Raw genomic sequence first — 16,692 nt, forward strand, 5'->3', positions numbered from 1 at the left:
TATTTTCTTTTAGTCATTGAACAGATTGATTTGTGCCATTCTGTGGTGGATTTCTTGAAAACTAAATTTCAGTTCCTAAAAAGTTAACTATGTTCTTTGTGATTTATAAGGAAGCAATCTTAAACACTTTGACTTGCATTTCAGATTTCTTGAAAATCCTTTGCCCTAAGTATATTTGTATCATTTACTTTTATTTTACTTTCAGAAATCCTAAAGGACAGCATATTTTTATTGCTTTTACAATTTTTCCATGTCTCTAGTTAAGAGAATAAGTTACCTTATGGTGCCTGAAAAAGTTATTGAAGAACAAAAATTTAATTATATACTGATTCAGAACTTGACTTTAGGGATTTTTTTCAAAGGAAACTGCATTTAAGAGCTGTCCAGTAAATATTCTAAATGATGAAATGTAAAAACGTTTTTCAATGTTCTAATACTTTTAGAATTTATCATTTGGTTGAGGTTGCAAGCAAGAGGAAATTCAATTTTTAACTAATATCAGCTCCCATCATGACAGTCAGATTGACTTTAATCTCTATAATGGAAAAATTCTAAAAGCACAGGTGTTTTTGTAATCATATATATGATCAAAGGTGTCTACTGAAGCTCAATAGAATTTTATGTCTTCAGATGAACATAAATTTTTTTAGGCTCTTAATTTTGATGAGAGAGCTTGAAAAACTATGGTCTTTGATTACCTACATATTTAAAAGAATAAAAATATACAAACACAAAGATTGATAGTATGATTTTGGCAAATGTGTTGTCATCTCTGAACTTTTTACTGTTTTCTAGAATGTATACCATTACAGGAAGTATTTTTCAGAGACTATCCTGAAATTTAACAAGAAAATTTTTGTAGGAATCTTTAGGTACTGTAAAATAAATTAGTTTAATTAACTGTTTTTCATTTTTAGTTGGAAGTCTGCCGAAGCCAACTTACTGCTTCAGGTGGAGGGTCAGAAGTTGCTTCTCCATCTGTTGTCTCATCCTTTGTTGAATATAAAAGCTGAAGCCTATCACTGCTGTTTGGAAGTGGTTAAGGTTTGAATTAATGCTTACTTACCACTCTTGGTTTTGCACTCAATAATGCTTGTTATATAGTTTTGTCATTAGAAGCATTTTTAGTACAAATTCTCTTTACTGTGTTATATGCTGAAGAATCAGCATAGGCCTGGGCTTGCAGTTTGCTGTTACATTCTTGGTATTATATTAAATTCTTGGTGTTATATTAAATCTACTTGGTTAGGTTAGACTTTGGGTACTGCACTTAAAAATGATACGTAAAGAACATATAAGGCCTTTTATCTACTCCAACAATGTTGTTTGTTGTTTTGTTTTCTTTGGGTTTTATTCCCTGTTCTGGAGCTGTGTTGTGCGTGTCTTGTCTTTTTTACATGAGTATTTTGTCATGGCCTTAGTTTTTGTAATGATAGCCTAAGGGCTAAAGAGCATGAACTTCCTAGAAGTATGGCATGAACTTCCTAAAAGTATGGCTGTACTCTATGCTGGGAAATGGCAATGTCATATTTATCGGGTCATTTTAGGTGTTCAGTAATATTGGCTCACAAAATAAAAATAATTTTTGTATTTTCATATAATGCTTGATTGAAACTTGTATTTTCCATAATGGACCTAATCTGTACCTAGTGTGCTTGTAGCACAATCCACTAATGTATAAATATGCTGGAACTAGTCTCTGAAAAAAACCCCTTTCTCCACTGAATGACACTTTGCAAGATTTTTACCAGCCTGTTTTATGTTTTTCTTATTTTAATGTAATGCCAAACATTGTTTTATTTAGTGAAATATATATGTTTTCAAACTATTATTATTTTCACAACTTTTCAAAATAAAGCCAAAATTATTTTCTATATCTTAGTTCTGTGTAGTAACAGGAGTTTTCAGTCCATGATCCAAACAGATTGTGTTTTTTCCAGGACTGTCATGTTTAGCTTTCAAAACTGGTCCTCCAAAGTGCATGGAAAAAGTCTTTTACTGTATGACAACTTCAGTCTGTCTATAAAACAAGATGTGGTAGTGGAGACTGACTTGAATTTTTAAACTAACCAACTTTATTTTTACTGAAGGACTGTCTAGGTATCCATAATATTGCGAAGCCCGTGCCTTCAATCTGCCAGGGAGTGCATTTTCTTCTACACCCTAAAGTGTTGTATGAAATCTGCACATTTGGCCTTCAGGAAGATAAGAATGAGGTACAGTGTTTGCTAGCTGCATTTGTAAGTTGGTGTGCACACAGAGTAGGTGTTGGTATTCTCCATAGTGGTCTCATGCTTACTTGAAGTTTTGACTAAATATGGTTTCTTGCATGCAGGAAAGCTATACAAATAGTAAGGTTGTAGTAAATGGAAGTATTTTTTAATACAATTAATTCAGAGACAAGATAATATTATGTGCATAGGATGCTAGTAACTGTAATAAAGACCAATGAAAAATGAAATAAGGTACATTTTACTAAGGCTGAATATTACAGGAAAAAAGTAAAAAAAAGGTATGTATGATGGAAAAGTATGTATGGTGCTTCACATTTATGGGAAACATGAACTTTGAAGTTTTGTAAAAGTGGGGTAGCCTCTGAAATGGCCAAGGAACAAAAAGACGCTTTAAATCTGCAAGTCTTGCTATAAAAATTGAATTTCACCACCACAAACATCTGTGTTTAAGTATAGTTATCAGAGTATTATAGTTGTAGAATAGGACCAAATTTCCATTGGGTTCACTTATATGACTGCTTAAGATGTGTCCACTAGCCTATAGAGCTAAGTAGGGAGTTGTGAGAGGACATGTTACTTATGTTCTTTATAAAAACTCCTTTATAGCTGATCTATAACATCCCTACAGTCATAAAGAACATTGACTAACAAATTATTTATATACTTTTAGCTTCTCTTCTGGAATGAGATTTTTTTTTTTTTTACATTCAGTACTATGCACAGTCCCATTTAAAAGTGATTTTTTTAGATGTGAGCATTTTAAAGAGAGAAATAAAATGTCTTTGTGCTATATGTTTATGCCTTGAATGTAATTTATCTTTTGCAAGGAAAGCATTTATTTTGGCTACTCTATTGGATATGTTATTAAAAAGACTGAGAGTTTTCTGTATTAGTGGTTGTTCAAGCAAAAGAAATAGATTTCAACTGATGCTGAATTAAAAAAATCAGAGATAGTGCCTATTTACAAATTTTTCACATTTTGTTTTCTACCTTATAGTGCATTTTTATTATGTTTCTAGCAAAATAAAGAGCATTGTATCCAAATATTTTTAAAATTTATATTACTTCTTGCTGTATAACTGCTGCTTAAGTGTTCATAAAGTATCAGTTTAATCTTTTAGGCATGTGACATTGAGAAAAAAATTGGCAAGAACCTTGTATTTCAAGTTTGGCTTGATATTTGCCATATGATTCTGTAAAGCCAGTCTTTCTCTAAAGATAGGCTAGAGTGATATTATTAAAGACTGTCCTTGTTGCCTGGGGTGAGAGGATTTTTAGCTCTGGCATAAAATGCAGGGTTTTAGCTGCTGAAGGTAGGTGTTTTCACACTATGTAAGGAAAAGTTAATTATGGTAAGCTGGGCTTTTTTCCTGTGTTCCCATTGCATTAATAATTTTAGTTTGTAAATACTCTAATATTACATGTTATGTAGATTATGTAGTGGATACATTAATGCAGAGTGAGTGCTGTATCATACAGCTTTTTTGGTTTTGATAGAGACCTTCAGATGAATTATGATACAGCTTGAAATATTCGGTAGCTGCCTTAGTTTGACTCTTTGCCTCAGGAAAGTGAAATGGCCACATAACACATAACTTCAAGCCACATAATGGCTTTAAGTCTCTTGTCTTTCTGTATCTTCAGAAGCGTATCATAGACTGGGAATAAAATGCCCCAGAAAGGCAAGGTCAGGAAAGAAAAGAAACAGAATTGCTTTTACCTGCGGTATAGAGGGACCAATAGGTGTAGAAGTTTTAAGTAATGATTTATTTTATTTCAGAAAAGACAAACCAGAGTTTCTAAGGAAAAAATAATTATGTGCTGTTTAGGCAGAACTATTTATGTGCTTTCTCTTGGAGGCTTTTCGAACAACTTAATATGTTGTTGAACTGGCAATTAAGTGTAGCATTCTGCAGTAAACATTTTGTCTTTGAGATGTTTTTGTATAACATTTCCAATTACAGCATTGACAAACTGACTTAGGCACATCGCTGGTTGCATTAGTGGATTGGTTTTTTTTGTTATTGAGCAGGTGAACTCTACAGCCAAGGCCATTCTGATACATCTGTTGCAAGGACGGTTAATGATGGAAGTATTGACTTGGAACAAGTTTATTGAGGCCCTCTGTCCTGTAATTCCTGTTTTACAGGTACTTCTAAGTGTTTTAATCTGAATTTGATGTATGCAATCACATATATCAGGTTAAATAACAGAAGTAGCAGATGGAAAATAGATAAACAGTAGCATACATACAGATTTGTTCTATCAAGTGTCAATTGGAGAAATGTCTTATAGGTGTCCTAATATCAGTAAAGTTTGTTAGTACATTGAATTTGTAGACATGTTTTAGCCTGGTATTACTTGTGCATGAAATTTGAAATGTTGTAGCACAAATAGCCAGTACTAACTGGGGCTTAAAAGGTTTGAAGATATGAGTGGATAATGCAAGTACAGATTAAAGCATTCATAATTAGTGGAATGTCCCCCATGGCTTAAATTTGAAAACTGTTCCTCTTCTGTAATAGTTTTCTGATCAAATACACACTCAAAAAATAGCAGTCAGCCTAAACTAATTTTTTAGTATATTTAGAAACTTGGTTTCTGATGTTTTTTTCCCAGTATTATAGAAGTATCCCTTGAACCTTAGTCTTCATGTTTCCAACAACGTACAAATTTAATTTTCATTATTTTTACTCTCAGCTTGATCTAAATGGAACTTTTGCCTTTCTCAGTTGGATTTTCAGTGTAATTACTTCATCTGGATTCTTTACTGTTCTTCTACTAGTACTTGAAATTTTCTTATTGTGGTCTGCCCTTAGTCTTCCAGATTAGATATTTTGCTGCATTTGCCTGGTATCTGTTTTTTTTCCTTTATTTTTCTCTTAGCTAATAAATTCAAGTATACCTTTTGTCTTCATTTTCTCCGAAAAATCACACTCAATAATTATACCTACTTACTTGTTTCCCTGCTGTGTGTTCATTAATTGCCTGCACCTCAGTATTGCCCTATTTTGAAAAAGTAGTTTATATAACTTTACTCTGTATGCAAGTTGCACAAAAATCAAGGGAAAAATGGGGAGAAATTACAAATAACATGGGCCATGAAATAGATGGCTCAGAAAGAAAAATATGTAGAGGAAATACACTGAGAACTTGAAAGAGAAGGGAAAAGGGTTATTTCAGAGCTTTCTCAACCAGTCATTAGAACTTTTTAATGTTACCTGCATATATATCTTACTAATGGTTGACATTCAAGATTAAATAGTTGGGGATGTAATATAAGATGTAGGCTAAACATGTGAGAAGTTTTTGTGAGTAGAATTTCCCTCTATTCTGTAGCCTGTAGTGGCTTTGTACAATAGATACCAGAGTAGGGTATACCACAGGTCTGTGTTTACCAGATGCATATGAAATGCATTGTATTTTGCTCTACTTTTAAAACATTTGTAATATCACTTCTTGATATAGCTGATTCCCTTTTGTCTGTGTGTGAAAATGATTTGATGAAGATCTGAAAATAGATAGAATTTAATGTTTTTAAATCATTTTCTTGTAGGGATTAATTTTGTTTATTGGAATGGAAACTGGCTTTATAGAGCAGAATCATGTTAACAGATTGAAAGGTGAAGCTTTAGTTCAAAGCACCTCCAACCCATGTAAAGAATTTTTTACTTTAATTTGTATACAAGACGATTTATTAATTTTTTTCCACAGAAAAATATTAATCTGCAGAATTTGAATGTTTTCTTAAAAATAACTGCATAGTTTTTTTCTTTTTAATGTTGCTCTTTCCACACTCTCCCTTAGCCCCTAAAATGGAATTAATTACCTTATCTAATTTGCTAAGTTAATAAGTGGATTTTTTCCAGTAATTCTGGCAATTTCTGTTTGTTGTTTGTTTCACTTAGGGTTATGCTGACACAAAAGATACTTTAGGTAAATGCATTCTCTCTTTGAGTGAAACAACAACTGACAAAGGAGAGGGCATTCTCCCGGGAGCTCCCAGACTACAGGCTGCTCTGCGCCTTCTCTTCTCAAAAAAGCAGCTGTGAGTAATGCTCTGGAGTGTTTCAGCACATCTTCTCATCTTGATGACAACAATGTCTTCTCCTAAATGTTGATTTGAAAGGTTGATTAACCAGTTCTGAATTTGGTACTTCCACCCCATATTAGCTTTTAAAACTAATTAATTTCTAACTATACAGCTCAAATTTTCCAGTATGAGTGCTGTATATATTTATTTTAAGTATTTGTTCATTTAGGGTTCGTTCTGTGGCTGCTAAACATTTAGCATTCCATGTTCTTAGTGAAGAAGGGTCAAACCTGAAACGCCCGTGCCTGGATAGTAATGTCCTTTCCAGCATTTCAAACTTATTTATTATAGAGGGAGCTATGGAGCTAAAATTGGATGATAAAATGAACTCAGTAATTAAGGTTAGTAAACTACCTACATTTTGCTCTTCTACCTGTCCAGTCTCTGAGTTTCCACTTTTAGAAGGTTGCAATATTTCATACAAATTGCCTTGTTTCATAAAAAGAAATCTGTTGATGTATTCTTTCTGTGTGCATTGAAACAGTAGTTCTTATGCTACCATTTGCAACACTAAGAAAAAAATCATTCCTCTTTTTCTTCTCTGCAGGAAAGATTTGATTGCAGAGAACACAGGCTTAGTCTGTTCATAGCAATTTCATTCGGCATGGTTAGATTTTTCTCATATATTTTTCCCCACAAAACCAATTTTTACTAAAACTGGCGCAAATAATTTTTAATATGAAATATTTTAAAACAGATTGCAAACTTATGTCTGTGTTTACTTAACATTGCTGCTGTTGCAAATTTTGAAGCAAATCATGAGTGTATGATTCAAGGGAATACCTCTCTTTTTTTCTTTCTGATTTCTCATCTCCCTTCCATTCTCCTTTCTTCCTTCCCCTCAATACTTTCTGATTAACAATATGATAAGCAAGTGCTTAGATGCTTGACTCTATTGCCATTAAAAAGTTAATCCCCTTTACAGACTTAAAAGCATGTTCTAGCATTTCTGCATAGTGTTAAGATTTCTGTAGTCCTATATAAATTAGCTATTATTTGTTAGAATTCTGCAGCTATGAGGCACTAGAAACTGTCTGGTTTTCATATTCTGCAGATGTTATTAAAGATTTGTTGCAAAAAGATTGTAACCTAATCCATTCTTCTTGCATATATGTAGGATCTAATCAAATACATTCTAATAAAGAATTAAGATATTTTTCATTTCTACTTCCTGTTAGGAAATTTGGCTGGTATCTTTGTTTCATGGTAGCATCCTTGATGCAAATCTAATATTGTTTTACTTTTAGGCAGAAACTGTTGAAAAGCTGTATGACATTTTGACTTCTGATGCTGTTGACCTAGTTTTACGGAAGTCTGCAGCTGAGCAGCTGGTTGTTATTTTGGAAGGTAAAATTCTTCTGAAAATTTGTATTCATGTGCTGGTCATTTGTGAGCTTGAAGTTTTGCTAGGTTGTCTGTATGCTTGTGCTAAGGGTCCTCTTTGTAATTTTTATTTTATGAATTTTGGTAAAAAGAAGTGGTTGAATTACAATGCAAGTAAGCAATCTTAGAGCATTATTTCACTTGGTGCTTAACTGTAGAGTTTCAAACTTGATGTCTTTATATACTCAAACTCTAATTCAATCATGTTTTCTTCAAGGAATTTGGATTCTAATGAGAGTACATAAGTTCTTTACAATGGGAAGGTGAAATCTTAGATAATATTAAAAATACTGTCAGAGAAATTTCCACAAAAATGGGGAAGTGTATCTACTTTGTCTCATAAAATATATGTAGTTATGACTGCAAAAATTTTCAGATGTTTGAAATTTGAAACAAAGCATAGGATGAAATTGTGAAGGAAAAAATGCAGTTTTATCAGGACAAATTTCATTTGAAGGATTATGTTTTAGTTATTAAAAAACAAACCAAACCAACCAATTCAAATGTCATACCTTTCTGCTGTTTATGTTTAATATTCTTAAACCAGCTACTCTAAAGGGTGATATCAGTGAAAAATACTCTCATGGTGATTAAGTAAATACCATTTTCAATTCCGTATTAAACTGTTAAAGTATTTTGAAATATTTGAAGTGACATTCTTGTTTGACTAAAATTGAGTTGCAGTGGGATTACTGTAATTTTTAAATGTAAAATTATTGTGGGAATTTATGTAATATATTTAAGAATCTGGTGTACAAGAGGCTACTATAGTCAGGTAAAAATACTTTGAGAAGGTTTGCCTTGCTAGAGATCTGTATTACTGTTGATTGATTGGCAATATTAGAAACTTATTGTAGATAGCAAGAGTTTGTAATCTTATTAAACAGTATTAATATTAAGCATTTTTATATTAAATTTGTGCAGAACCAGTAATTCTTGCTATTACTTTTGCTTTTTGTACAGATACCAAAATGCATGACATTCTGAAAAAGTTAGGTGTGATAGAAAAGATATTGGCCTACCTTAATGAGTGTGTACACGTGGATGGCAAGGTAAAAGTATTGTTAGTTTCTTCTGCAAGCATTGCACAGCATGACAGTAGCAGAGTCTGCCTTTTTCTGCACTTACAACACCGGTCTTCATGCATTATCACATCACTTAATACAAGTGTTTAATAGCAATTATAGTCAGAATATATATTTTGTTCTAGTTTTGATCATGCTAAGATTCATTTAATGAGAGAAGATTGGTTTCCCTACCTGTGAGAAAAGATATCCTGGGAATTGTATATGGTGAGGTTCCGGAATGTACCAAAACTTCCCTGAAAGCTTGCTCAGTAGAGTACAAAAAAAGTTTAGTGATCATTAAAAAGCAAAATGTTATGTATAATAGTCTCTAAACTTAAATTCTGAAGCAAATTATAATTAAAAATGAAATCTAATTGCATGACGTGCCGTTGTAAACATGTCAGATTGAATTTCAGGTATAAATAATTTTCTGACCAATAGAAGATCACTTCACCAGGGAGGGTCTCTTGGTGTAGATGATGGAGCTTTCTGTTTTTGAAATATATGGGTAATCTGATGCTTGATTTTTTCTTGAATTCGTTCTTTGAAATCATTTCATGCAAGCACATTTAAGCTAGAAGTTGCTCAACATGACTTCAGTGGATAAAGTTTTTTGGTTTTCTTTCATAGTATTGTTACTGCATTCCAGCAGTGCAAACCTTGAGGTTTTTTTTTAAAAAAAAAACAGAAGAATTTTAATGTAGTAATGACTTTTTTTCCAAAAATATTCTAGAGAAAAGAGCTGATTGATACTTAGTGGAATTTCCTTTTTTTGTCAAACTAATGAAAATTGCTTCTTCAGAAATAGAAGTTTCCCCCCCCCAGATTATCAGGATCTAAGATTATCTGTATAGCATTAAAGAATGTCTTGTCCAATTTACTATCTCTTGTACAGAAGTACTTCAGCAAACTGTTCTAGTGCAAATGAAGAAATTGAAACATTGGGTTCCTCAGGTTTCTGAATGTTGGTTTGGTTTTTTTATGTCAGTTTTATAGTATCTTCTTTAGAGAGAGAAAGCAATGCAACTGTTGTTTTGGTTTGGGTAGTGAGTAGATATTACTCAATAATAGAGTAATAGAAGGACAAGCATGGGAAATATATTGCCCTGAGCAGATTCTTCATAATCAAGTAAGGGTCTAGGTTGAACTTTATAAAGGGCTAAAAATATTATTTTAAAGTTTAATTTAATCCAGGAAGGGCTCAGGGAACAACTCTTTAGGGCCTGTGACATTTGGACACTATCCTGAGGGAATCTAGTCCAGATCCTTGGTTCTCCTCTTGAAAGTTTTTTAAAAATTTCAGAGTCAATATCAAGGAAAAATCAACAAAAAATCTTACATGTTCCTAGAAAAGTGGCCCCTGAGAAAAGAAAATGAAAGAAGTAGAATAAATAAAAATCAGTATCTAAATAAAGCTTTATATATAACTGTACAAAAGATTTTTTTCCATACTAGGTAAGTAGGGGCTTTCATTCTAGTGGAATGAAAATAAAATTTATTTGTCGATGCTGTTTACAAAACAGATTTTAAAGGCAGAAACTCATAGGCAAAGTAATAATACTGTGAAAGAAATACTCTCCTATTCTTAGAGCTGTGACTTTGGTTGTATTTTTGGCCATTCATTGGTACTTTAACTTTTAGCAAACTGCTTTCCATTCTTATGATCTGACAAGCTGGGACCCAGAAAATTAGCGTGTTATAATAAACTATTTACATTTGTTTAAAACTAATAAATTTGGTTGCAAATACTTGATGTGTTTTTTTTTTTAAATCCTTCAGCTTACATATATCCTTTTAAAAATTCTGTAATTTGAAAGCAAATGTTGTAATTCTGTTATGAAGCCAGTGACCAACAAAATTGCCATCAATTAATAATAAAATTAATGAACAAGTAAAAAAAAAATTAAAGAATATGCATTTTTCATCTAGCTGAAATGTGCTTGTCTAAGGAAGTTCTAGACTTCTATTTTACCAATAATGGAATATATTGCTTAATAGTGGGACAGTATTAGGCTATGTTAAGTGCATCATAATAAATTATACTGGTAGTTGTATTTATTTAATCTTTTTCTCTGTTCCTGCAGCTTATGGAATCCATAGTGGTACCATGTCTGACACTCCTACGCAAAATTGTGTGTGCTGACCCAGTTGTTCGCCAGTCCCTGGCACAGCAACCTTCTCTACTGCTTTTGCTATTCAGAGGTGAGAACTGTATTTCCACTGTAATACCCCTGTCAAAAGATGGTTAGATGTTTCATAAAATACCTTCTTAAGAACTTTGGATCACTACATGATAGCATACTCTGATATTAAAAAGATAAATCACTGTGTGCTAGTTTGCCCATGTTGTGGCATGTGTTGAAAGTGCTGGCAGGAAACTGTGGAAAGCAGTTGCTTTTCACTAGTGTTCTTCTTTGTATTATTAGATATCAGTTTTTTCCTAACATATCTTTAAATATTTTTATTTTATTCAGTTTCACTGATACTCCAAAGTGATCGTGCTGTTTTAACTGAAACCACAGTATTGCTTTGTCTTCTGTTGTTTGATGAAGTAGCAAGAACAGAAACATGGTATGAAAACCCACTTATTTAATAGCATATTATAGAAACATTTTAAGTTTCTGATAGAAATAAACTTTTATATATGTCCAGACGAGTTATGCCCCAAATTTTATAGATCCAAAATTGCATATTTGTAGTCCAGATTGTTTTGATAACTGGGTTACATGCTCTGGAGACCTACATGATACATTTTTGCACTATGAATACTTAGTGTTAATTTTAAGTTTATTTCTCAAAACCCTTGATTGGTCTGTAATACATCTTTTCCATTAATGAAAGCTACAAAAATCAAACAGCTAGCTGTAGACATGTTTTTTTAGCTTAATTAGAATTCTTCTATTTACTTTAGCTTTTAAGTATAGCAGTTGTCTTTAAGGCAACAGACCTCAATTTATGATATTTTGTTATTTAAAACCTCCATGTGCATGAAAAATGTGCTTTTAGAATTCACACATGTGAAATATAATGAAAATACTTGTAATGTGTGGTTTTTCTTTAACAGAAACAAGGAAACAAGTATGCGGAGTTTTTAATGTACAATATATCTGCAATAAGTATTCCATTATGTGTGTGATTTCAGAAATATCTTAATATTGGATAATCTTGACAAAATGTTGTTTATTAATACGAATTATTCACCAATGGGTTAGTAAAGATCTAGCTAAAGGGAGGAATAATAAGGAAATAACATATGTAGCATTAGGAGAAAATAAAATCATAAAATAGAGCATAATAACTATGACTTAATCTCTTGCAGGGCTGATGGCATAGCCAGTGATAATACTGAGGTACCTGCCTTCAGTTTACCTGTTGCTGTTGTTAGAAGGTACGTGGGGGTGCTGGCTGCTTGCTTGGTTCATTGGTTTTGATTGTTTTACAGTTAACTGCTGATTTCCATTTGCTGTCCTTCCTGAAGTATGGAAGTGGCAGAATGAAGGGAAACGTCAATCAAAGCATTTTTATGATGATGACATCAGCTTTTTTAAATAGGGATTTTTTTTTCTCCATGCCTTTGTTCTCTGTAAAAGAGTTTCAAAAATTTTATTTTCAAACTTACAAGCTGGTTGTAATAAAGCACTTAATTTAAAAATGAGCAAACAAAAAAAACTCTCACAAACCACTTTAAAAAAAATTGTTGTTATTTGTGTATTTTTAGGTATCATCTCCCAGTCAGGATCACTGCTCATCATGTAGTTAGTCCTAATACTGTTGTGGTGCCATTGTCTTCTGAGTGCTTGGCTATGAAACCCGTGGCAGATATGCTTAAAACAGCTTGGAATCTGTCATGGTACCATGGGATTGAAAACCTACTGCAGCTGGTAAATTATGAGAAGGAAACAGAAAGGTGAGCCATTTTATCTTTCATTTTAAGTCCCAATATATCTCAATTAAATTAGTGTTTCATGAAGTTTAAATAGGTTTTCAACTTCAAACAGCAGTTCAAGCTGTTACTTGTTTGAGAACGCTGTCATTTAAATATAAAGGATCGCATCCCAAGAGGATGAAGGTATGTTGTCACAGCTAATGTTTTACCTAAATTGCATTTTTACATGAAATCTAGAGCTTGATCTAACTTTTGTTGATAGTCAGGCTAATTCCAAACAATTTTAAATGAGTTCTGTGGCTGTTTTTCTTTATAGTCATTAGGGTTTCTTATGGAACTGACTCTCTTTTTTTACTGTGTAGACCCCCAGCTATAAAGTCGCGTGACTTTCTCTTGGTTTTCTTGAAGGATTAAATTTCAAATAAATATTCTTAATGGTAGTACTAAGAATTATTATTTAGGTATCATTTTTCCAAAGAACTCAAAATATCTCATGATTTACATGTGGTGGTGTTGTTTTTGGTTTTTAGTTTTTTGTTTGGTTTGGTTTTTTTGAAGGTTTAGTGAAGAAAGAATTGGCTAACAAAAATAATGTTTTAAGCCAATTTCTCTTTGGTCTTCTCAGTTAATCAGGGAGGGGAAGAAGTCAACACTCTCTGAAACAGTTTGTAAAAATGCTGACTGTTAATAACTTTTCTCTATGCCTTTTCAGATTTTTAGACTCTCTAAAACTTTCCTCAGAAGACATTCTTATATTGAAAATAACCCACACAAACCATGGACTGCAGGATTGTCTTAGTTTGATCATTCAGGCAGCATCCCACAGGGATGTTAGAACTGCTCTCACTAGGCTTAGCTTCTATGTCCTGAATGATAGACTTGCATTAAAATGCAATTCTGGGCCTTGTGGAACCACTTTGAAAAGCTTTGTTTGGCAGAAAGCAATGAACAGGTAAGCTATTGACTACAAGAATGTATTAAAGGTTGTTGTACTAAAGTTGCAATATTTCTATTTTTTGTATTTTAAATTTAGGGAATTGTCAATGCATCTCCGATTCTGATATATATACATATATGTATATATATACACAAACATGTCTATATGATAGATATTTATATATTATATATCTGTATGTCTATATTTGGGCTGACAGCCTTAGGCAGTTCAACAAGGGGTAGTGCAGAGTTCTGCACCTGGGGAGGAGCAAGCCCGTTCCTCTGGGGTGTACCAAGCTGGAAAGCCACTTTGCAGAAAAGGATCTGGGGGTCCTGGTGGGACACCAAGGTGGAAATGAACCAGCAGTTTGTCCTTGCAATAAAAAAAAGCAAATGTTGTCCTGGGCTGCTTTAGGAGGAGTGTTAGCAGCAAGTTGAGGCAGGTGATCCTTCTGTTCTATTCAGCAGTGGTCTGGAGCTCTGGGTCCAGTTTTGGACTTGCCAATATAAGACAGAAGCATATGGAGCACACATACTGGAGAGAATCCAGTGAAGAACCACAAAGATGATGAAAGGCTGGAATATCTTTCTTTTGAGTACAGGATGAGAGTGCTAGGACTGATAAATGTGGAGGAAAAAATACTCCACAGGAGTTTCTTATCAGTGTGTTACGAGTACCAGAAGAGAAGGTGGGGCCAGGCTCTTTTCAGTGATGTCAAGTGAGAGAAGGAATGGCCACAAACTGAAACACAAGACGATCCCTGTGAATATCAGGAAACACTATTTTACTGTGAGGGTGACCAAACACAGACACAGATTGCCCAGAGAGGTTGTAGCCTCTCTATCCTTGGAGTTACTCAAAAGCTTCCTGGTCGCAGTCCTGAGCAACCAGCTGCACATGTCCCTTCATAAGCAGGGTAGCATGACCAGGGGACGCCTGCAAGTCCCTTCCAATCTCAAAGATTGTGATCTAGCAATTTGCGTACACAAAACCCATCAAATATTTAAAATAAGGACTATTTGAAATGCATAGGTAAGCTTTGCTATTATTACCAAATGCTAGTATTTAATAGATTATTAACTTTTTATTTCCTGTATGTGACCCAGCTCAGATTTCTCTACAGTTTATGAAACAGAAGTCCATTATTAACATATGCAAATAGATTTTTAAATATGCACAACTATTTTGCATAATAATAAGAATAATAGCAACAGTATATTGTATATATTTGTGTCATTGGCTAATACAATGCCATATTTGCTATATGTGTAATATACATATTTACTTCATATAATTTAACATTTGCAGGTGACTCCAGTCCTATTAGCCTGAGATTTTAAATGTTCTTTTAAAAAAGTACAAGTATGAAAGCTTTTATTTGTATTGCAGGTTTCTACAAGTGCTTCCAGCTTCAGTGGAGGATGAAAAGCTTTTAGTAGATGTCCTAAGATTTTTAAACAAATTGCTTAGAGAGCAGAAATCAAATCTGGAGTCAGACCATCTAAAGTGGATCTTGAAATCATTGCTTAAAAATGTAAGATTTGGGTTCTTGTATATACTTACATGACTTGATTGACTGTACTTGTACACACGTGTGCATACCTGCAGAGCTGCATGAGGGTGTGCTTAGCTGCATAGCTACAAATGTGTTACCTCTGTAACATGGAAGAGCATCCATTGTCTTAAAAAGGGTGTCCTATGATAGATACAGTCTGCATGCACTTGCATTTTCCCATTTGCAAATACAATCTAATCATTTGTGGAAAAATTCTTCTAGACTTAATTTCAATTACTTGTAGACTACAGATACTTAAATTTATAGCGCTACCTGGGAAGCCTATAAAAATTTTTAAGTATGGCCCATTCAATACATTAATATAAAACCTTAAAGCCATTTGATATGAAGCCTTTCAAGCAGCTGAGAAGTCCAAAATGCAGTCTGAAATAATTTTGTTACTGTGTTTTCTGTTTTTGTGATCTATTTTTTATTCCTGGTTATTGCTGTATTACTTTGAGTTTTCTTTCATCCTTCATAACACACTGTCTTATTGCCAGAATATTTGAAAAGCCTTAACAGTAAATTCTTTTATGGTGTTTAACAGATTCAAGATTCAAGTTAGTTGTAGGATTATAGGAATTTTTCACTAAACTTTTTGCAGTTACTTCTTAGTCAAGTAATCATGGAATTTGTGATTTATAATATATGTGATCTGGAAGTTTTCAACAGAAAAAATGGCTTTAATGAAGGCATTGAAAGAGGATTTAAACAATGCATTATGTGACTGTATTTTTTATCTTCTTTTAGCAGCCAAAATCCCTTATGAGCCTTCTGGTGCGACCAGAATCCCAAGTGCAGGATGAAGTGGATGAAACACAGGCTGCTGTCAGACAACGACTGGATAAAGAACTCATTCGTCTTTTTAACCTGTTGTTAGTTTGTTCCATGTCAGTGACTGACAGGTACAGTGCAAATGGACCTGCCTCTGTCATTCTGACTGGGCATCATAACACCTATTGCTGCTGAATTTTGGTCACAATTTGAATGTCATTACATCATGGCTCAGTTGCTCTGAGCCGTGTATATACACTCTTGAAATGAAAATCAACATTAGATATTCCTTTTGACAGTAAAATTAGGAAATTAACCAGGAAATGTGAAAGAGAATGTGCTAGTGGTCACTTAACAAATAGATGATTAAATTGATTACATGGAGAAGTTGGGCTATTTCTTTTTCGCTGCTGCAAATTTGCATGAGCAAATGGTAACTTCACTGATTTTGTAACATGTATTTATAGCAAAGTAAAACATTGGAATATTGGAAATAGCAATAAATGTTTCTTTTCATTGAAATCCTTTTTGGCCTATGTGTAACAGCTACTTTTAGCATGAAGCTCCGACCTTTTTCTGTCAATTGAACAAACACAGAAATTAATTTATATTATTTTTCCTTCAAATTTCTCATTAAACCTTTCCCACACTGAATCTCTCCATCCACATGTATCCTAAGAGCTAATAAAATTTTAGTTTAAGATAATGTTTGATTATTTAGTGTCACAATATACCTTCGTGAAAATACTTTCAAAATGTTATC

At 33.2% G+C, this 16,692-nt stretch overlaps 1 protein-coding gene across 6 annotated transcripts in view; it reads left to right on the forward strand.

Annotated features, from left to right (window-relative positions):
* Positions 1–16,692, forward strand: part of RTTN (rotatin) — a 79,212-nt gene that overhangs the window by 19,001 nt on the left and 43,519 nt on the right. For 4 of the 6 annotated variants that reach the window (XR_010368498.1, XM_064432456.1, XM_064432480.1 and 1 more), the window contains 14 exons: positions 918–1,044; positions 2,091–2,216; positions 4,264–4,383; positions 6,143–6,282; positions 6,497–6,668; positions 7,575–7,674; positions 8,674–8,762; positions 10,862–10,979; positions 11,252–11,348; positions 12,097–12,165; positions 12,496–12,684; positions 13,376–13,615; positions 14,990–15,134; positions 15,906–16,060. Coding sequence is in view for 5 of the 6 variants with exons in the window: in XM_064432456.1 (XP_064288526.1) it covers positions 918–1,044; positions 2,091–2,216; positions 4,264–4,383; positions 6,143–6,282; positions 6,497–6,668; positions 7,575–7,674; positions 8,674–8,762; positions 10,862–10,979; positions 11,252–11,348; positions 12,097–12,165; positions 12,496–12,684; positions 13,376–13,615; positions 14,990–15,134; positions 15,906–16,060 (1,887 nt within the window). In the remaining variant the exon portion in view is untranslated. The remainder of the gene's footprint in view (positions 1–917; positions 1,045–2,090; positions 2,217–4,263; positions 4,384–6,142; positions 6,283–6,496; positions 6,669–7,574; positions 7,675–8,673; positions 8,763–10,861; positions 10,980–11,251; positions 11,349–12,096; positions 12,166–12,495; positions 12,685–13,375; positions 13,616–14,989; positions 15,135–15,905; positions 16,061–16,692) is intronic. The other 2 variants (XM_064432472.1, XM_064432464.1) reach the window with 2 other exon arrangements.

Source organism: Passer domesticus, chromosome 1, assembly GCF_036417665.1.
Source record: "Passer domesticus isolate bPasDom1 chromosome 1, bPasDom1.hap1, whole genome shotgun sequence".
Classification (NCBI taxonomy): Eukaryota; Metazoa; Chordata; class Aves; order Passeriformes; family Passeridae; genus Passer; species Passer domesticus.